At 43.2% G+C, this 23,259-nt stretch overlaps 1 protein-coding gene across 1 annotated transcript in view; it reads left to right on the top strand.

The window, feature by feature from the left end:
• LOC311134352 (neurofascin-like) overlaps positions 1 to 23,259 on the top strand; it is a 118,431-nt gene that overhangs the window by 67,661 nt on the left and 27,511 nt on the right. Inside the window, exons 20-24 of the mRNA XM_084168001.1 lie at positions 3,067 to 3,289; positions 3,843 to 3,958; positions 4,056 to 4,266; positions 4,794 to 4,916; positions 5,232 to 5,405. Of these exons, the coding sequence (XP_084024127.1) occupies positions 3,067 to 3,289; positions 3,843 to 3,958; positions 4,056 to 4,266; positions 4,794 to 4,916; positions 5,232 to 5,405 (847 nt within the window). The remainder of the gene's footprint in view (positions 1 to 3,066; positions 3,290 to 3,842; positions 3,959 to 4,055; positions 4,267 to 4,793; positions 4,917 to 5,231; positions 5,406 to 23,259) is intronic.

Genomic DNA, 23,259 nt, shown 5'->3' with positions numbered 1-23,259 from the left:
GGAAGAGAGCCCTCATGAAAAGATTCACACACCACTTCATAAAAATCCTCCCCAATAGACCCCCAAAAGTGCTTATAAAACTCAGATGGTAAACCATCAATGCCAGGGGCTCGGCCTGTTGAGAGCTGCATAACTGCTGTGGACAGCTCTTGCAGTGTAATGTCAGAGTCCAATGCGACTCTTTGCTCAGGTCCCAATTGAGGAAGACCGTGTAACAACTGTTCAGTACACAGAGAGTCACAATCCTCCGCCTTATAGAGGGCAGAATAGAAATCCACGGCATGTTGACGCATTTCACTGTCATCCGTGGTCACCTTCCCATCAGGGAGACGAAGGCAGACCATCTGTTTACGTTGCAATGTCGACTGTCCTAGGTTAAAAAAAAAAGCACTAGGAGCATCCATATCCTTGAGGGAAGCGAAACGAGACCTAATCAAGGCACCCTTCACTCTTTCATGCAGAAACGACCTCAATTCATGTTTCTTGTCCTGTAAGTTCATGACTAGTCCGGGGTCATTCTGAGTGAGCAACTTCAATTCAATAGATTTAATGTCCTGTTCAAGGGCCCTGATAGTCTCTTTAACTTCAATTCGAGACAGAGCAGTATACTGTTGACAAAATAATCGTATTTGGGCCTTCCCAACCTCCCACCATTGTCTCAAGGACTCAAAATTCCCTTTTGTAACCCTCAATTTTTCCCAAAACAACAAAAACCTTTCACAAAACATGACATCATGTAACAATTTAACATTAAAATACCAATAAGATGATGACCTTCGTGGACAGGACAAGTGAATATCAACAGTGATCAGAGAAACCCACAGGAGTAATGTCACACCTTCCAACCCTACTACAGTATTGCTCAGATACATACAACCTGTCTAACCTTGCTGCACTGACATGACCTTCATTAACTTTTAGCCATGTGTACTGCCTAACTTTTGCATTCCTTACTCTCCACACATCAGAAAGCTCAAACTAGGTTAATAGACCAGACAGACAAATTGCTGACCGCAGGTGAGGTTCTTCAGCGGTGCGATCAACAGTAAAATCCACTGTACAGTTCCAGTCCCCCCCTAAAACCATACACCCCTCTTGGTCAGACTGTCTTAAGGTTTCCTTTATTTTATCAAAACCAACAATACGCTCTGTACCCTCATTAGGAGCATAAACATAAAAAAAAAAAAAAAAAAAAAAACATAACATCCACCTTGACCAATAAAACCCGACCCTTGACAATCTCTGTTGTAGATACCACAGTCACCCCTAAGCCTGAAGAAAACAAGATTGCCACCCCAGCACTGAAATTAGTACCATGACTGAGTATATGCTGCCCCTCCCACCACATACCCCAGTCAACCTCATTTTCCTCATCACTATGTGTCTCCTGTAGGAAAACTACATTAAGCGTTTTCTGTTTTATTACTTCTAATACCCAAGCCCTCTTATTCCTGTCCCTTCCTCCATTAATATTGAGAGAACCTACCCTTAGTACCTCCATATAGAAAAGAAAAAGGAAAAGCAGAAGATACCACAGAGAAACCAGACAAAGAGAATAGAGCACCCTATGAGGCATAATCATCATCATTATTAAAATTTTCTCTTAACCTGACCACGTTTCCCACCACCTTTTGCTGCTGCAACAGCAGTAACAAATTTCCTCAAGCGAAACCGCTTCTTCTCACTCAACTGGTCTAACCCCACCGTCTTCTGTAACATCACAGCTGACCTCACAAACTTATCAACATCAAAAGTTGATCCAGAAACCCATTTACCTCCTCTAGATCGTAAATTGAGTCCTCACCAGCTGATATCGTATCAAGAGAGATATCCATATCCTTCTCCTGATCCTCCTCAACTGAGGCCACAGACCACTGACTCCCCTCTACCACATCCCTTTCAACACTCCCCACTTGCACCCCATCACTCGTACCAGGCATCTCCTCCACTACCTGGGAGACTAGCCCCACCTGAACCCCATTACTCGTAGTGGGCATCTCCTCCACTACCTGGGAACCTAGCTCCACATGAACCCCCCCCCTCCTGTACCCCAGCACTCATAGTGGGCATCTCCTCCACTACCTGGGAGATTAGCTCCACATGAACCCTCTCCTGTAACCCATTACTTGTAGTGGGCATCTCCTCCACTATCTGGGAGATTAGCTCCACATGTACCCCCTCCTGTACCACAGCACTCGTACTGGGCACCTCCTCACCAGTCTGAGGAAATGGCCCTTCAGATCCATCCTTACCTTCTACAACCATTTTTTTCTGCTGCATAACATTTCCCTCTGGTACAAGTTGCACCTCTGTGCCCTCAACACGGACAACTTGTTCCTCAGCAACAGATGCGTGTGGCTGCTCTACCACTCTCAGCCCACCTCTTCCTACATCAGTGGGCCCAGGCGTTACGAGGACCACCTGCGCCCCTGACTCTGCCTTCTCCCTTTTCGGGCAAGCATGTCGCTTATGACCAACATCCCCACACTCAAAACACCGTTGACTACCCGTACTAGCATAAGCCATATACAGTCTATTGTCATACTTGACTTTAAACGATAACTCCAAAGTCTGCTCCGGTGAGTCCAAAAACATAAACACCTGTCGCCGAAACGACATTACCTGTTTCAACGCCGGGTGTTTGCAACCCAATGGGACAACCTTAATTGAACTTGCAAACTTCCCAAAGTGCAATAACTCGCGCTCCAATAGCTCATTTGGAATGAACGGCGGTACATTTGAAATCGTTACCCTTGTTGACGGAGAAAAAAGCGGCGTAACTTGAATAAACATTCCTTTAAGAAGTACGCCATGCTCAACCATACGATCAACAAGGCGCTCTTCTTTAAGAAATACCACCACCGCTTTATTCATCCGTGATGCATAAGCAACATTCTCATATCCTACCTTCTCTCCTACGGCGACCAGAGAGAGAGAGAGAGAGAGAGCTGGTTGTTTCAGCCTTTACCCTTCATAAACAGTCATGATACCCTCAAAGACAATGTTGTTTCAGCTAGTCCAAATAATTATTACACTACTGTGTGTTTGTCTTTTTGTGCTCTCCAGCCCTTGTTGGACACAGAGCGAAACGGCCCTAACCTGCACTACTTGGTAGGGTGGAGGCGGAAGGATACGGGGGAGGAATGGAGTAATGTGACTACGGTGGGGGCGAAGCACATTGTCCATGACACAGAGACCTACGTTCCCTATGAGATCAAACTGCAGGCCAGGAATGACTTTGGACCAGGACCTGAGTCTAACATCATCATAGGATATTCTGGGGAGGACAGTACGTACACTCACAAACCTATATACAAGTGAAGCAATGTTTATTTTCTATTCATAATATTTTTTCCCAAATGTTTGCTCTCTTCTCTCTCTTTCTCTCTCGCACATTCTCTATCTATCTATCTATCTATCTATCTATCTATCTATCTATCTATCTATCTATCTATCTATCTATCTATCTATCTATCTATCTATCTATCTATCTATCTATCTATCTATCTATCTATCTATCTATCTATCTATCTATCTATCTATCTATCTATCTATCTATCTATCTATCTATCTATCTATCTATCTATCTATCTCTATATATATCTCACTCACTCACTCACTCACTCACTCACTCACTCACTCACTCACTCACTCACTCACTCACTCACTCACTCACTCACTCACTCACTCACTCACTCACTCACTCACTCACTCACTCACTCACTCACTCACTCACTCACTCACTCACTCACTCACTCACTCACTCATACACTCACTCACTCACACACTCATCATGTTCTCTCATCATGCTGATGGTCTCCTACCTGTGTGTTTTCCCCCAGAGCCTACAGCCCCTCCCACGGACCTGCATGTGTCTAAGATTGACAGCACCAAGGTCAACGTCCACTGGACCCCGGTAGACCCCAGCACTGTACTGGGAGAGTTCAAGGAGTACAGGGTGAGAACAGGACCTCCTGACTACAGACATGCACACACACAGACACACACACACACACACACCCTGTGATGACAGTGTGTGTGGCCCTCTCTCCCAGCTGTACTACTGGCGTGAGGGCAGCATGGTGAAGGGTCTGCATGTGAATAAAGAGAAGAAGACTAAAGGGTTCTACACTACCGTGGCCCAGCCTACAGGCGTACTGTCAGACCTACAGCCATACAGTCACTACCGCATATTTATGGTGGTCGCCAACAGTCGTTATGAGGGGCCGCCTAGCAACCATGTGGAGTTCCATACCAAGGAAGGAGGTGAGACTTGGAGAGGGAAGGACAACTCCAACTATCATAGAGGGCATCAGACAAATGAATTGTGTTTTTACATTGTAGCAGACTCGCTCCTACACCCTTCAACTCTCTCCCTCTTTGTCTCTCTCACACCCTCCATCACTTCCCCTCTCTCTCTCTCTCTCTCTCTCTCTCCTCTCTCTCTCTCCCTCTCTCTCTCTCGCTCTCTCTCTCTCTGTCTCGCTCTCTCCCCCCCCCTCTCTCTCTCTCTCTCTGTTTCTCTCTCTCTCTCTCTCTTTCTCTCTCTCTCTCTCTCCTCTCCCCCCTCTCTCTCTCTCGCTCTCTCTCTCTGTCTCGCTCTCTCTCCCCCCTCTCTCTCTCTCTCTCTCTCTCTCTCTCTCTCTCTCTCTCTCTCTCACTCTCTCTTTCTCTCTCGCTCTCTCTCTCTCTCTCTCTCTCTCTCTCTCTCTCTCTCTCTCTCTCTTGCTTGCTCTCTCTCTCTCTCTCTCTCTCTCTCTCTCTCTCTCTCTCTCTCTCTCCTGTGTGTGTAGTGCCAGACCTTCCTCAGTTCTTTAAGATCGTCCAGAGGAGTCCAGACTCTATCCACCTGGAGTGGGACAAACCCCTGGAGCCTAACGGCATTCTGATTGGATACACACTCAACTATCAAGCAGGTGAGCCCTTCTGATTGGATAAACAGTAAAGTACCAGACAAGTGAGGACTTCTGATTGGTTACACAGTCAAATGACAGTGAGGTGAGCACTTCTGATTGGATAGATGACAGGTGATCAGTTCTGGACACAGTGGTATACACTGAACAATAAGTTTTGTTAGCAGGTCAGAAAGGTCTTTCTAATAATGATACAAATCTAAGCTCATAACAGAGATTCCATCATCTCTTTTTAACATAAGGTTATGTCGATAGATGACACACTGCATTAGCTGACTAGCTGTCTGTGTATGTTGTGTTGTGTGTGTGTCCCTGTAGTGAACGGGTCACGTGTGGGCCGTATGCAGATGGAGAGTTTCCTCCCTAACGTGACAGCCTACAGACTCCGCTTGCCAGACCGAGCTATCCGCTACAAGTTCTACCTGGCAGCCCTCACACAGGTGGGAGCAGGGGAGGTCTACGCTGAGGAGTCTCCTCACTTCACCAACGAAGGTAAGTCGCCTCGGCACTGCATGCACATACACACACTCTGGCTCACACACACACACACAGACACACAAACATACTCAACTCAGACCTTTTTGCTATTACACACACTCACATATGTAGACACATTGTTGTCCCCAACGATGAAATCGGGGAGGGGACTGTGGATCTGTCTCCGTCTGTCAGTATGTGCGTTTGTACCTTAGTCACACGCGATATCTCAGACAGCACTGGGCCTCAAGGATGTGTCTTGCCATAGAGATTCGGCATTTACAAAATGACACTGATTGGCCCAAGGCGGGAGCTATAGTAATGAACTGAAATGTGTTAGTCACACGCGATATCTCACTTGGCCCAAGGGGGGCGCTGCATCATTCGTGGGGGACGTTTACTGTGATTTTACAGGTAAGTTGTTTAAGGCTGATATGCAGTAAGTCACCAGCTTGCATGGTCATGGGGCACATATGTGTTTGTTTTTCTTCTTCAGTGATGTAGTATGCTGGGTAATGAAAGATTTGGGGGTCATTGTAGAGGAGCAATCAAACAGATAACCAGAATGTATCTATACAGATGATCGTTAATTCACTGTGAGTTTAGAGTGACAAACTTCACAAAGACTGAATCCAAAAATGAAACCATCTATACTATGTAGACACAAAAAAAGTGTGATTTAAAAAAAAGAAGGTGGGATTTCTGAGTTAGTCTTAGCTCTTTCTGGGGACTGGGTTAGATGTTTGTGATGTGCATGAACGCACATCACACACACACACACACACACACACACACTGGTGTTAGTAGCGATCAATAGGTCAGTCAGTCTCCCTGAGTGCAGAATCACCCAGTGTTCTCCTTCTTGGCATGTCTCCTGTCTGTCTGTCTGTCTGTCGTTGTGCTCTTTTGTCAGAATGTTATTTTCTCTCTCTTTGTCTCTCTTCCTCTCCACTGGCTGACCCTCTATAGTGTCTTTTAACGCTGTGTCTTTCTCTCTCAGCCTCTCCGATTTCCGCTCTTGTTTTCCCTCCTCCACTTGCTGTCTCTCACTTTTCTTCCCCTCTTCTCTGTCTGTCTCCCCCTCCCCCTCCCCTGTCTCCCCCTCTCTCTCACCTGTCTCCCCCACTCTCTCACCTGTCGCTCCCTCTCTCTCACCTGTCTTCCCCTCTCTCTCACCTGTCTCCCCCCTCTCTCACCTGTGTCCCCCTCCTCCCCCTCCCCCTCTCTCTCACCTGTCTCCCCCTCCCCTGTCTCCCCCTCTCTCTCACCTGACTCCCTCTCCCTCTCCCTCTCCCTCTCCCTCTCCCTCTCCCTCTCCCTCTCCCTCTCCCTCCTCTCTGTCTGTCTCTCCCTGGGTGTTAACAGAATACTTTTTCAGCTCAGGTACTGACCACTCAGGTGTAGGTAACGGGAATTGCACAGCCCGTCTGTCTGTCTATCTGTCTTACTCCTCTCCGACTCTGTCTCACTCAATTTTTGAGCAATGGTGACCAGCTCAAATTAGTGACCATGTCATCTTTGCATTTCCGTACTACTTTGCCTGGTGATCATATCATATGTTTCTACCCCCCTTCTGATGACAGAAGTACAGACCCAGGCACTTTCTATTCTCAAAAAGGTGTGGAAACAAACAAAACAAATTAGGGGGTAACTTTGAGGTCTGTCAAGGGTAAAACCCTGAGCGAAACAACTTTTGAATGTGTATGAGTTCTCATCGAACAATTACATTCATTACTAACTAAGCTATTCAAAATTTCAATCAGTAGATTTATTTAATAGAACAATTAGTAAACAGCCATAAGGGTTGACATTGTCATCTAAATAAATTAGCAATTCATCTTGACAGAGAGCCTTGTACTGTGATCAGACAAAGTTCTCTGTACTGGACTGAACTGCACTCTAACAAACACTGGCTTCCCCTCTGTCCTCCAGCTGTCTGTCTGTCTATGATGTCTCTCTATCTGTCACTATATCTTTCGGTCTATAGGTGAGTCGCTGTGTGCTTTCAGGGATTGAACAAACCCATAGAACTCACAGGGTCCTATTTGACCTTGATCATAGAACCTACAGTATGTGGTCAGTTAAAACACTCTTACAGTGCATTCAGAAAGTATTCAGACCCCTTCACTTTTTCAACATTTTGTTACGTTACAGCCTTATTCTAAAATGGATTAAATCAATCTACACACAATACCCCATAATGACAAAGCAACATTTTTTGTAAATCTATTCAAAATAAAAAACGGAAATATCACATTTACATAAGTATTCAGACCCTTTACTCAGTAATTTGTTGAAGCACCTTTGGCAGCGATTACAGCTTTGAGTTTTCTTGGCACATCTGTATTTGGGGAGTTTCTCCCATTCTTCTCTGCAGATCCTCTCAAGCTCTGTCAAGTTGGATGGGGAGCGTCACTGCACAGCTTTTTTCAGGTCTCTCCAAAGATGTTAGATCGGGTTCAAGTCAGGGCTCTGGCTGGGCCTCTCAAGGACATTCAGAGACTTGTCTCGAAGCCACTCCTGCGTTGTTTTGGCTGTGTGCTTACGGTCGTTGTCCTGTTGGAAGGTGAACCGTCGCCCCAGTCTGAGGTCCTGAGCGCTCTGGAGCAGGTTTTCATCAAGGATCTCTGTACTTTGCTCCGTTCATCTTTCCCTCGATTCTGACTAGTCTCCCAGTCCCTGCCGCTGAAAAACATCCCCTCAGCATGATGCCGCCACCACCATTTTTAGCCATAGGGATGGTGCCAGGTTTCCTCCAGACGTGACACTTGGCATTCAGGCCAAATAGTTCAATCTTGGATTCATCAGAGCAGAGCATCTTGTTTCTCATGGTCTGAGAGTCCTTCAGGTGCCTTTTGGCAACTCCAAGCAGACTGTCATGTGCCTTTTACTGAGGAGTGGCTTCCGTCTGGCCACTCTACCATAAAGGCCTGATTGGTAGAGTGCTGCAGAGATGATTGTCCTTCTGGAAGGTTCTCCCATCTCCACAGAGGAACTCTGGAGCTCTGTCAGAGTGACCATTGGGTTCTTGGTCACCTCCGTGACCAAGGCCCTTCTCCCCCAATTGCTCAGTTTGGCCGGGCGGCCAGCTCTAGGATGAGTCTTGGTGGTTCCAAACTTCTTCCATTTAAGAATGATGGTGGCCACTGTGTTCTTGGGGATTCTCAATGCTGCAGAAATGTTTTGGTACCCTTCCCCAGATCTGTACCTCGACACAATCCTGTCTCGGAGCTCTAAGCACAATTCCTTCGACTCATGGCTTGGTTTTTGCTCTGAAATGCACTGTCAACTGTGGGACCTTATATAGACAGGTGTGTGCCTTTCCAAATCATGTCCAATCAATTGAATTTACCATAAGTGGACTCCAATCAAGTTGTAGAAACATCTCAAAGATGATCAGTGGAAACAGGATGCACCTGAGCTCAATTTCGAGTCTCATAGCAAAGGGTCTGAATACTTTTTCTGTTGTTGTTTTTTTATAAATGTACAAAAAATTCTAAAAACCTGTTTTCGCTTTGTCATTATGGGGTATTGTGTGTAGATTGATGAGGATTATTATTTTAAAATCCATTTTAGAATAAGGCTGTAAAGTAACAAAGTGTAAAAAGGGAAGGGGTCTGAATACTTTCCGAATGCACTGTAAAGGTAAAGGAATGAGTTTAGAAAGAACTAATGTCTCTGCCTCAACCTTCAGTTTTATTTTCAGTCACTTGTATATAGCAAAGTTGAACATGAATGGAATTGTATTTCTATCCTAGTTGTGTGTGGTCCTGATGTACTGTATCACCCTCATGCACTTACGGAAATCGTGAAGGTCATGGATATGGAGGCTTACATATCCTGACCTAGTGAGATATACATGGCGGAGGCTCAATCAAGCTAGTCATCTTGACTTCTTTCTTATGTCATTCTCGTTAGCACCAAAAGTTTAAAAAGTGTTGATAAGGGACAGAATGCGGTCAGACCATCAGATAATAGGCATATAAATTACTCTTACTGAATTTCCACGTGGGCGAGGATATTGGATATTGAATCAAAGCCTATTGGATGATAACTTGTTTTTAACTAGGACAGAGGAATTTATAACTTAATTTTTCCGACATAACATAGGTACAGCAAATCCCCTTATTGTATGGGACACATTTAAATGTGCCTTTAGAGGCCATGCAATTCAGTACTCATCACGAAAACAAAAACAATTTAGGTTAAAAGAGTCCATACTAACAAAGGAAATAGAAGGTCTAACAGAACAGATAGATAGCAATAAAAAAAAATGTACCATAGAGGCTCAGAATAAGTTAGAGGAAAAACAAAAAGAAATGGAGGAACTTATTCAAGAAAGATGAAGTGTAATATATTATAAAAAATAAAGAAAACTGGATGGAATATGGCGAAAAATGCACCAAATTCCTTGTTTAATCTTCAACATTGAAATGCTACCAAAAATAATTTACTGAAATTGGTTACAAATGACGGAGTCACCCATGATTCACCAAATTATTTTTTGAAGGAGGAAGCAAAGTACTTTAAGCATATGTTTTCGTTTCAGTCTCATTCATCTCCTCTAACCGAAGCTAATTGTATGGATTTTATTTTTGTATTGATAATGTAAAATGAACAGCCGTACAGAAAGACTCATATGAAGGCGAAATGACAGAGGAGGAACTTCTTGATGTAATTAAACCCTTTAAGTCCGGGAAAACTCCAGGGCTGGTGGCATACCAGTTGATGTATACCAAACCTTTTTTGATATACTCAGAGGACCGTTATTAGCATGTTTTAACCACTCCTATGTAAATGGTAGATTATCAGACACTTGACAAGGTCTGATTTCATTATTACTGAAACAGGATACAAGTGGGACATATAAAGATCCAGTCCATTAAAAAAATTGTAGGCCCCTTGTGATGCAAAAATTCTAGCAAACTGTATAGCGCATAGAATTAAAAAGGTATTGTCGGACATTATTCATCCTAATCAGACAGGTTTTTTACATGGACGATACATTGGAGATAATATAAAGCAAGTACTGGAAACAATAGAACACTATGAAAAATCTGGGAAACCAGGCCTTGTATTCATAGCAGACTTTGAAAAGGCTTTTGATAAAGTACGACTGGAGTTTATATATAAATGCCTGGAACATTTCAATTTTGGAGAATCTCTTATAAAATGGGTAAAAATCATGTATAGTAACCCTAGGTGTAAAATAGTACATAATGGCTATTTCTCTTTAGGTTTTTAACTGTTAAGAGGAGTAAAACAAGGTTGTCCACTATCGGCATATCTATTTATTATGGCCATCGAAATGTTAGCTATTAAAATCAGATCCAACAATAATATCAAGGGATTAGAAATCCAGGGCTTAAAAACAAAGGTGTCATTGTACGCTGATGATTAATGTATTCTCATAAATCCACAACTTGGATCCCTCCACAGCCTCATAGAGGATCTAGATAACTTTTCTAACCTCTCTGGATTACAACCAAATTATAATAAGTGTAATATATTACGTATTGGATCACTAAAAAATACAACTTTTACATTACTGTGTAGCTTACCAATAAAATGGTCTGATGGTGATGTGGATATACTCGGTATACATATCCCAAATGAAAGAAATGATCTCACTCCAATACATTTTAATAGAAAGTTAGCAAAAATAAATAAGATCTTGCTACCATGGCAAGTTAAATACCTATCTATTTGTGGAAAAATCTCCCTGATTAACTCTTTAGTAATATCCCATTTTACCTATTTGCTTATGGTCTTGCCTACACCTAGCGAACAGATTAGTAAAATATATGAGAAAAAAATATTCCATTTTATTTGTAACAGCAAGCCAGACAAAATTAAACGGGCCTATTTATATAATGAATATGAATTCGGAGGGCAGAAATTATTAAATATTAAAGCATTAGACCTCTCACTAAAGGCTTCCGTCTGTCAATGGGTGCTGAAGGTGGGTGTGGTGTATGAATCAGGCGCAGGACGCAGAGGCTCAGTCCAAAAGACTTTAGTGCAATATTCACGAAAATAAATAAGCACAATAAGCCCGAAGGCGAATACACGGCGCACACAGGCGTCAAATAAACGGCGCACTAACATGTGCAAAAAGAACCTCTCCAAAACACTGGAGGGAAATAAGTAGCTCCAACACGAAACAGAAGAGCAAACACACACAAAGACAAACACAACCAACGAGAACTAAATAGGACACTAACGAGGACTAACAAGACACAGGTGTACAACATCAAGACAAAACCAAACGAACATGAAACATAGATCGGTGGCAGCTAGTACTCCGGGGACGACGACCGCCGAAGCCTGCCCGAACCAGGAGGAGGAGCAGCCTCGGCCGAAACCGTGACACAGTCATACAAAAGTTATATTTAAATCCGAACTGGTTCTCTAGCAGATTAGTAAGAATGTCTCACCCTATGTTCAAGAATGGCCTTTTTCCCATTATTCAAATTTCAACCTCTCTCTTTCAGTTATTTGAAAAGGAAATAATCTCCCAAATATCACTATTTCTAAAACAAGCCATAGAAAGTTGGTTGCAATTTCAATTTCATCCACCAGAAACGACAGAACAAATAATACAACAAATATTGTGGTTAATCTCAAATATACTAATTGATACAAAAAAAACATGTTTAGAAAAAAAAAAAAAAGGTATAATCTTCGGAAATTATATCATAGGTAGGACTAGTGGAGTTATGTTGCACATGCAGCTAACAAAAACATATGGAAATGTCTGCTCTCCCCAAAATTACAACCAACTAATTGCAGCATTACCGCAAAAATGGAAGAGGAAAGTGGAAGAGAAAAAGTAAGGAACTTGTCTGTCGGCCCTGCATTAAAGACCATAATTGGTTAAAGAAAAGTGTGATAAATAAAAAAGTATACCAGTTTCTTTTAAGGACCAAAAAAATTGATAGCCGTGCCATATAGATTACAAAATTGTTGGGAAGAGATTTTTGACGTACCGATTCCATGGCACATGGTTTATGAACTGATACGCAAAACGACGCCGGATTCAAAACGTATAATTTTTCAATTGAAATTATTATAAAAAATTATTGTATCCAATAGAATGTTATTTATATGGGGGATACAACCTTCCCAGCTCTGCAGATTTTGCTGCGAAGAGACAGAATCGTTAGATCATTTGTTTTGGTACTGTCCATATGTAGCTAGTTTTTGGTCACAGGTCCAGGAATGGCTGAAGAATTGCAATATTTACCTGGAGCTAACCCTGCAGATAGCACTACTGGGTGACCTGAAAAGTCATAGTCAATCGATCAATAATATAATAATACTTTTAGCAATAATGTTTATTTACAATTTACAATCTGTAGAAACAATGAGAATAGAAAGGTTCAGAAGTTTTGCAAAGCATCACAGCACAGTTGAAAAATATATGGCAAATAGAAATCCGATATGGGTGGTGTTAAGAGATAGATGGAAGGGGTTGAATGGAGCTGAAGGTTGGGATTAATAACAACCAATAACAACAAGATAACTAATGTAAAACATACTGTGTCCATAAAACGTATATAGGTTATACATTTAGAACTGTTGTGAAAGAGCACAGTTTGAAAGATATGGACATCAGAAATAGATGGGAGAGGTTGAGGGTAGAGGAAGGACAGGAGTAAAAACAAACCAAATAGAACTATTGTAAAATAGACTGTGTCTATAAAATGTAAATAGTATGTATACGCTGGAAGTAGAGGCCTAAGCATTGTTGTTCACTAGTTTACTCCAATTAAGGGAGGGGTGGTAGGGTTAGAAAGTAATAAAGGAAAATATTTATTTTTTAAAGGATATGTACAGTGGGGGAAAAAAGTATTTAGTCAGCCACCAATTGTGCAAGTTCTCCCACTTAAAAAGATGAGAGAGGCCTGTAATTTTCATCATAGGTACACGTCAACTATGACAGACAAAATGAGAATTTTTTTCTCCAGAAAATCACATTGTAGGATTTTTTATGAATTTATTTGCAAATTATGGTGGAAAATAAGTATTTGGTCAATAACAAAAGTTTCTCAATACTTTGTTATATACCCTTTGTAGGCAATGACACAGGTCAAACGTTTTCTGTAAGTCTTCACAAGGTTTTCACACACTGTTGCTGGTATTTTGGCCCATTCCTCCATGCAGATCTCCTCTAGAGCAGTGATGTTTTGGGGCTGTCGCTGGGCAACACGGACTTTCAACTCCCTCCAAAGATTTTCTATGGGGTTGAGATCTGGAGACTGGCTAGGCCACTCCAGGACCTTGAAATGCTTCTTACGAAGCCACTCCTTCGTTGCCCGGGCGGTGTGTTTGGGATCATTGTCATGCTGAAAGACCCAGCCACGTTTCATCTTCAATGCCCTTGCTGATGGAAGGAGGTTTTCACTCAAAATCTCACGATACATGGCCCCATTCATTCTTTCCTTTACACGGATCAGTCGTCCTGGTCCCTTTGCAGAAAAACAGCCCCAAAGCATGATGTTTCCACCCCCATGCTTCACAGTAGGTATGGTGTTCTTTGGATGCAACTCAGCATTCTTTGTCCTCCAAACACGACGAGTTGAGTTTTTACCAAAAAGTTCTATTTTGGTTTCATCTGACCATATGACATTCTCCCAATCCTCTTCTGGATCATCCAAATGCACTCTAGCAAACTTCAGATGGGCCTGGACATGTACTGGCTTAAGCAGGGGGACACATCTGGCACTGCAGGATTTGAGTCCCTGGCGGCGTAGTGTGTTACTGATGGTAGGCTTTGTTACTTTGGTCCCAGCTCTCTGCAGGTCATTCACTAGGTCCCCCCGTGTGGTTCTGGGATTTTTGCTCACCGTTCTTGTGATCATTTTGACCCCACGGGGTGAGATCTTGCGTGGAGCCCCAGATCGAGGGAGATTATCAGTGGTCTTGTATGTCTTTCATTTCCTAATAATTGCTCCCACAGTTGATTTCTTCAAACCAAGCTGCTTACCTATTGCAGATTCAGTCTTCCCAGCCTGGTGCAGGTCTACAATTTTGTTTCTGGTGTCCTTTGACAGCTGTTTGGTCTTGGCCATAGTGGAGTTTGGAGTGTGACTGTTTGAGGTTGTGGACAGGTGTCTTTTATACTGATAACAAGTTCAAACAGGTGCCATTAATACAGGTAACAAGTGGAGGACAGAGGAGCCTCTTAAAGAAGAAGTTACAGATCTGTGAGAGCCAGAAATCTTGCTTGTTTGTAGGTGACCAAATACTTATTTTCCACCATAATTTGCAAATAAATTCATTAAAAATCCTACAATGTGATTTTCTGGAAAAGAAAATCAAAATTTGTCTGTCATAGTTGACGTGTACCTATGATGAAGATTACAGGCCTCTCTCATCTTTTTAAGTGGGAGAACTTGCACAATTGGTGGCTGACTAAATACTTTTTTCCCCCACTGTATATATATGTATGTATATGTTTGTATGTATGTATGTATGTGCATATGTATGTGTTTATATATGTATTTATATGTGTGTATGTATGTACAGTTGAAGTCGGAAGTTTACATACACTTAGGTTGGATTCATTAAAACTCGTTTTTCAACCACTCCACAAATTTCTTGTTAACAAACTATAGTTTTGGCAAGTCGGTTAGGACATCTACTTTGTGTATGACACAAGTCATTTTTCCAACAATTGTTTACAGACAGATTATTTCACTTATAATTCACTGTATCACAATTCCAGTGGGTCAGAAGTTCACATACACTAAGTTGACGGTACCTTTAAACAGCTTGGAAAATTCCAGAAAATTATGTCATGGCTTTAGAAGCTTCTGATAGGATAATTGACATCATTTGAGTCAATTGGAGGTGTACCTGTGGATGTATTTCAAGGCCTACCTTCAAACTCAGTGCCTCTTTCCTTGACATCATGGGAAAATCAAAAGAAATCAGCCAAGACCACAGAATTTATTTTGTAGAACACACATCTGGTTCATCCTTGGGAGCAATTTCCAAACGCCTGAAGGTACCACGTTCATCTGTACAAGCAATATTACGCAAGTATAAATACCATGGGACCACGCAGCCGTCATACCGCTCAGGAAGGAGACGCGTTCTGTCTCCTAGAGATGAACGTACTTTGGTGCGTTTGGTGAGGAAACAGGTACAAAAGTATCTATATCCACAGTAAAACGAGTCCTATATAGTCATAACCTGAAAGGCCACTCAGCAAGGAAGAAGCCACTGCTCCAATACCGCCATAAAAAAAGCCAAACTACGGTTTGCAACTGCACATGGGGACAAAGATCGTACTTTTTGGAGAAATATCCTCTGGTCTGATGAAACAAAAATAGAACTGTTTGGCAATAATGACCATCGTTATATTTGAAGGAAAAGGGGGAAGGCTTGCAAGCCGAAGAACACCATCCCAACCGTGAAGCACGGGGGTGGCAGCATCATGCTGTGGGGGTACTTTGCTGCAGGAGGGACTGGTGCACTTCACAGAATAGATGGCACCATGAGGAAGGAAAATTATGTGGATATATTGAAGCATCATCTCAAGACATTAGTCAGGAAGTTAAAGCTTGGTCACAAATGGGTCTTCCAAATGGAAGCATACTTCCAAAGTTGTGGCAAAATGGCTTAAGGACTACAAAGTCAAGGTAAAAAACTGAGTCAAGGACTTCAACCTTCCAACTCCCGGGGAAGGACTGCCCGTTCCATGATCTCGCCATCACGGTTGACAACTCCGCTGTGTCCTCCTCCCAGAGTGCGAAGAGCCTAGGCGTGACCCTGGACAACACCCTGTCGTTCTCCGCCAACATCAAGGCGGTGACCCGCTCCTGCAGGTTCATGCTCTACAACATTCGGAGAGTACGACCCTGCCTTACACAGGAAGCGGCACAGGTCCTAATCCAGGCACTTGTCATCTCCCGTCTGGACTACTGCAACGCGCTGTTGGCTGGCCTCCCTGCCTGTGCCATTAAACCCCTACAACTCATCCAGAATGCCGCAGCCCGTCTGGTGTTCAACCTTCCCAAGTTCTCTCACGTCACCCCCCTCCTCCGCACACTCCACTGGCTTCCAGTTGAAGCTCGCATCCGCTACAAGACCATGGTGCTTGCCTATGGAGCAGTGAGGGGAACGGCACCTCTGTACCTTCAGGCTCTGATCAGTCCCTACACCCAAACGAGGGCATTGCGCTCATCCACCTCTGGCCTGCTGGCTCCCCTTCCTCTGCGGAAGCATAGTTCCCGCTCAGCCCAGTCAAAACAGTTCGCTGCTCTGGCACCCCAATGGTGGAACAAGCTCCCTCACGACGCCAGGACAGCGGAGTCACTCACCACCTTCCGGAGACATTTGAAACCCCACCTCTTTAAGGAATACCTGGGATAGGATAAAGGAATCCTTCTACCCCCCCCCCCCCCCCCCCCAATTGTAAAGTGGTTATCCCACTGGCTATAGGGTGAACGCACCAATTTGTGAGTCGCTCTGGCTAAGAGCGTCTGCTAAATGACGTTAATGTGCCCTTGAGCAAGGCACTTAACCCTAATTGCTCCTGTAAGTCGCTCTGGATAAGAGCGTCTGCTAAATGACTAAAATGTAAATGTAAATGTAACTGTTAAGGACTTCAACTGAGTTTAAATGTATTTGGCTAAGGTTTATGTAAACTTCCAACTTGAAGTCGGAAGTTTACATACACCTTAGCCAAATACATTTAAACTCAGTTTTTCACAATTCCTGACATTTAATCCTAGTAAAAAGTCCCTGTCAGTTAGGATCACCACTTTATTTTAAGAATGTGAAATGTCAGAATAATATTAGAGTGAATGATTTATTTAAGCTTTTATTTATTTCATCACAAACCCAGTGGGTCAATAGTTTACATACTCAATTAGTATTTGGTAGTATTGCCTTTAAATTGTTTAACTTGGGTCAAATGTTTCAGGTAGCCTTCCACAAGCTTCCCACAAAAAGTTGGGTGAATTTTGGCCCATTCCTCCTGACAGAGCTGATGTAACTGAGTCAGGTTTGTATGCCTCCTTGCTTGCACACGTTTTTTCAGTTCTGCCCACAAATGTTCTATAGGATTGAGGTCAGGGCTTTGTGATGGCCACTCCAATACCTTGACTTTGTTGTCCTTAAGCCATTTTGCCACAACTTTGGAAGTATGCATGGGGTCATTGTCCAGTTGGAAGACCCATTTGCGACCAAGCTTTAACTTCCTGACTGATGTCTTGAGATGTTGCTTCAATATATCCACATAATTTTCCTTCCTCATGATGCCATCTATTTCGTGAAGTGCACCAGTCACTCATGCAGCAAAGCACCCCCACAGCATGATGCTGCCACCCCCGTGCTTCACGGTTGGGATGGTGTTCTTCGGCTTGCAAACATCCCCCTTTTTCCTCCAAACATAACGATGGTCATTATGGCCAAACAGTTCTATTTTTGTTTCATCAGACCAGAGGACATTTCTCCAAAAAGTACGATCTTTGTCCCCATATGCAGTTGCAAACCGTAGTCTGGCTTTTTTATGGCGGTTTTGGAGCAGTGGCTTCTTCCTTGCTGAGCAGCCTTTCAGGTTATGTCGAAATAGGACTCGTTTTACTGTGGATATAGATACTTTTGTACCTGTTTCCTCCAGCATCTTCACAAGGTCCTTTGCTGTTGTTCTGGGATTGGTTTACACTTTTCGCACCAAAGTACGTGCATCTCTAGGAGACAGAACGCGTCTCCTTCCTGAGCGGTATGACGGCTGCGTGGTCCCATGGTGTTTATACTTGCGTACTATTGTTTGTAAGGATGAACGTGGTACCTTCAGGCGTTTGGAAATTGCTCCCAAGGATGAACCAGACTTGTGGAGGTCTACAATTTATTTTCTGAGGTCATGGCTGATTTCTTTTGATTTTCCCATGATGTCAAGCAAAGAGGCACTGAGTTTGAAGGTAGGCCTTGAAATACATCCACAGGTACTCCTCCAATTGACTCAAATTATGTCAATTAGCCTATCAGAAGCTTCTAAAGCCATGACATCATTTTCTGGAATTTTCCAAGCTGTTTAAAGGCACAGTCAACTTAGTGTATGTAAACTTCTTACCCACTGGAATTGTAATACAGTGAATTATAAGTGAAATAATCTGTCTGTAAACAATTGTTGGAAAAATTACTTGTCATGCCGACTTGCCAAAACTATAGTTTGTTAACAAGAAATGTGTGGATTGGTTGAAAAACTAGTTTTAATGACTCCATCCTGAGTGTATGTAAACTTCCGACTTCAACTGTATGTATGTGTGTGTATGTATGTACATATGTGTGTGTGTGTGTGTGTATATATATATATATATATATATATATATATATATATATATATATATATATATATATATATATATATATTTGCAAATAAATATATGGGGGATTGGAGGTGATGCAGACAATTACGTTGATGCAATATTATAGCTGATCTAAAATGAAAATAAGAAATTAATAAAAGTCTAGGTCAGGATCACCTGTAGCATAGTCAGTGTCAACTTCCTGATCTTTCTGAGGTTTGAACTTTGAACCCAATCCCTGATGGCACATTTTCAACTCGAATCAAGACATAATTTCCGGTCTGTCACAAGCCTTGGATCTTGTGTACTGACTGAGCCAACAAAGAAGTCGGCCCATATTGACATGGATGCACTGTGGGGTGTGGGAGAGACTTGCTTTCATTTTTAAGTGGAGATGTGAGTACATTTCCGGGGGTGGGGTGAGGGGGTGAATTAAGCTTATACTGCTCTTCCTGGAATGAATCTCCATCATCAAACGTTCTCTGCTTCTCATTAATTCGCATTCTCGCTCACCGCTGCTTGCACTTCAGCTGTCGGGGGGGGGGGGGGGGGGGGGGTCACAGGTAAGATGTCCCTGAGCTTGGGGTTCAACCCTTCTGAAAGGCAATGCTTCTGATCTCTGCCTTTTGACTGATACAGCCTGGGATTGGTGCAGATTTTAGATTGACATGGCTTGCGGCCAATGTGATCTCTGGCTGGCTGTTTAGCGTTACCTGGGCAACAAGGGTTCTTAAGCACCTGCCTGTACTTATGCCTGCTTTTCCTCCTCTTCCTCTTCTTCTCTCATGGTTGGCTCTCTCTAGCATGCTGCGTGTCATGGCTGATCTGAGGGAGTTTGGGAAGTATGCATGGGGGAGGGAGGAGGGAGGGATGCAGTTCAACAAGCATGAGTTAATCTGCTCTCTAGTGGGATCCTCCAAATGGAGATGTTCATCAACTTCAAGGTAAAAAGAAGCGTAACACGAAGATCCTACATAGGTCCTACAAAGAAGGTCATAGAGTGAGGGAAAAAAGTATTTGATCCCCTGCTGATTTTGTACGTTTGCCCAATGACAAAGACATGATCAGTCTATAATTTTAATGGTAGGTTTGTTTGAACAGTGAGAGACAGAATAACAACAAAAAAATCCAGAAAAACGCATCTCAAAAATTTTATAAATTGATTTGCATTTTAATGAGGGAAATAAGTATTTGACCCCTCTGCAAAACATGACTTAGTACTTGGTGGCAAACCCCTTGTTGGCAATCACAGAGGTCAGACGTTTCTTGTAGTTGGCCACCAGGTTTGCACACATCTCAGGAGGGATTTTGTCCCACTCCTCTTTGCAGATCTTCTCCAAGTCATTAAGGTTTCGAGGCTGACGTTTGGCAACTCAAACCTTCAGCTCCCTCCACAGATTTTCTATGGGAGACTGGCTAGGCCACTCCTGGACCTCTTGAGCCACTCCTTTGTTGCCTTGGCCGTGTGTTTTGGGTCATTGTCATGCTAGAATACCCATCCACGACCCATTTTCAATGCCCTGGCTTAGGGAAGGAGGTTCTCACCCAAGATTTGACGGTACATGGCCCTGTCCATCGTCCCTTTGATGTGGTGAAGTTGTCCTGTCCCCTTAGCAGAAAAACACCCCCAAAGCGTAATGTTTCCACCTCCATGTTTGACGGTGGGGATGGTGTTCTTGGGGTCATAGGCAGCATTCCTCCTCCTCCAAACACGGCGAGTTGAGTTGATGCCAAAGAGCTCGATTTTGGTCTCATCTGACCACAACACTTTCACCCAGTTCTCCTCTGAATCATTCAGATGTTCATTGGCAAACTTCAGACGGGCCTGTATATGTGGTTTCTTGAGCAGGGGGACCTTGCGGGCGCTGCAGGATTTCAGTCCTTCACGGCATAGTGTGTTACCAATTGTTTTCTTGGTGACTATGGTCAAAGCTGCCTTGAGATCATTGACAAGATCCTCCCGTGTAGTTCTGGGCTGATTCCTCACCGTTCTCATGATCATTGCAACTCCACGAGGTGAGATCTTGCATGGAGCCCCAGGCCGAGGGAGATTGACAGTGTTTCTTCCATTTGCAAATAATCACACCAACTGTTGTCACCTTCTCACCAAGCTGCTTGGCGATGGTCTTGTAGCCCATTCCAGCCTTGGGTAGGTCTACAATCTTGTCCCTGACATCCTTGGAGAGCTCTTTGGTCTTGGCCATGGTGGAGAGTTTGGAATCTGATTTTGATTGCTTCTGTGGACAGGTGTCTTTTATACAGGTAACAAGCTGAGATTAGGAGCACTCCCTTTAAGAATGTGCTCCTAATCTCAGCTCGTTACCTGTATAAAAGACACCTGGGAGCCAGAAATCTTTCTGATTGAGAGGGGGTCAAATACTTATTTCCCTCATTAAAATGCAAATCAATTTATAACATTTTTGACATGCGTTTTTCTGGATTTTGTTGTTGTTATTCTGTCTCTCACTGTTCAAATAAACCTACCACATGCCTTTGTCAGTGGGCAAACGTACAAAATCAGCAGGGGATCAAATACTTTTTTCCCTCACTGTACATATGCCCCTGTATGTTCACTGTAGATACTGTGATGATGATGCTCAAAATGGCGTCCGACGAAAACAAGGCTCCTTTGTAATAACAGTAGGGTATCTAAATATGGATTTCCCATTACTTCCTGTTTATTCTAAATAAACTCCACACAAGATAGAGCTGCTCTGTTTGTTGATATGGGCCAGGATGGGGGTTGAGGAGTGTCATAGCAGCAGTTGGCCACTTTGGGGCACTGATATTCCACTTTAAGGCCCTCATCGTGGGTTGTGTGATGAGTAAATTATCTATAAAAAAGTATATTTCTGTTGACCTCTTTTGGCTAATTGGACAGTTGCCTTTTCCTTATTTCTGCACCAGTCAACAGTGCTGGTTCTGGGAAATTCCATATCACCTTTCTGCTCATTGGTTCATTGACTTTCTCTCTGTGTCTCTATTAGTGTGTGTGATTACCTGTGATTTCCTGCTTTTGTCTTTAACCCTGTGCTCTCTTCCCCCTGCCCTGTAGTCGAGCCTACAGACGTCTCCGTGTCTACAACTGTCCCTCCTCCTCCTCCTCCTCCTCCCACTACTACCGCTGCTACTACAACCAGTAGTACTACTACTACTACTACTACTATTACTACTACTACTATTACAACTCCTAGCACTACTACTACTACTACCACAGCTGCTACTGCTGCGACTACTACTACCACTCCTGTGTTGGTTACCGTCACCAAGCAAGCAGATAAGAATGTGTTGGGTACATACAGTAGGCCTACTGTTAACTTTAGGGTACCTTTAGTTCAGTCATTCTCTTCCATGGCAGTATAGATGAAATAGATTGACAATGGATGACACTTTTAAAGAGGCATTTTAAAGCTGTGTTGTGTTATTTGTATATCTTCCCCAAGATTCAAGTGATAAATTAATAAGCTTTAATTTGAAGCATTTTGATTGGCTACTCTCTCCTGACCAGGAAGGAAGCATTTGGAGGAACTGGCTGCATTCCAATATACCACTTCATTACCTTGTCATATCTCCTTGGAGATAGGATACAGGAAATTAAGTCACTTTAAAGTATTGGAACGTAACCATTAACTCAACACTGTTCGGTCGGGCTGTGAGAATCCAACGTATAAATAATAACAGTTAGAGGGTGTTTGTGGGCCATTATAACTCTGTTCAATACAGTGTTCCTATTAAGGGGATACATGGGCTACTGGGCACCTCCATTACAAATCAAGACACCCCTATAATTGTTAAGACATTAACTGTGGAGTGGACACCACCAGAAGTGTTAAGACATCAATGTTGACACTCCTTAAAAGTGTTCAAATATAACACTGTTTATAGGGCAACCCTAAATCTAAACCTAACACTAGAACCATTGTGTGATTGCAACCTTGCGTGTGTGGCTGTTGTAACACGCCCCTCTCTGCTCCACCTTGCCCCTGACCCTGCCCTGACCCCTGACCCCGCCCTGCCCTCTAGTAGGCATGGCTCCTGGGAGGGTGATCTGGAACCTGACGGTGGAGCCTAACAGTAACTACGCTAACGTCAGCTGGAACCACAACTTCCCGGCCGGCAGCAGCGAGTTCCAGCTAGAGTTCACACTGGACAGTAAGATCCACACCCAGAGTTTGTGTCAGATCTTAGGCTGGACAATAAGAAAAGACCCAGAGTTTGTGTCAGAGCTTCTGGACGATAAGAAAAGACCCAGAGTTTGTGCCAGAGCTTCTGGACAATAAGAAAAGACCCAGAGTTTGTGCCAGAGCTTCTGGACAATAAGAAAAGACCCAGAGTTTGTGCCAGAGCTTCTGGACAATAAGAAAAGACCCAGAGTTTGCAACAGGCAAACTGAATGAAGCCCAGCTCAAGTATTTGAAAGGATTTGACATACGTATTTAACCCAAGTCTGATCGTATCAAACCTACAGTTCAAAATCCATCCTAGGCAGAAATGTCAATAGTGAAGTCAGTCTTCAGACGGTCTATCTCTGTAGAGATACTGGGATT

This window comes from Coregonus lavaretus (genome assembly GCF_964263955.1).
Source record: "Coregonus lavaretus genome assembly, chromosome: 8".
Taxonomy (NCBI): Eukaryota; Metazoa; Chordata; class Actinopteri; order Salmoniformes; family Salmonidae; genus Coregonus; species Coregonus lavaretus.
This window is presented reverse-complemented; position numbering and strand designations above follow the sequence as displayed.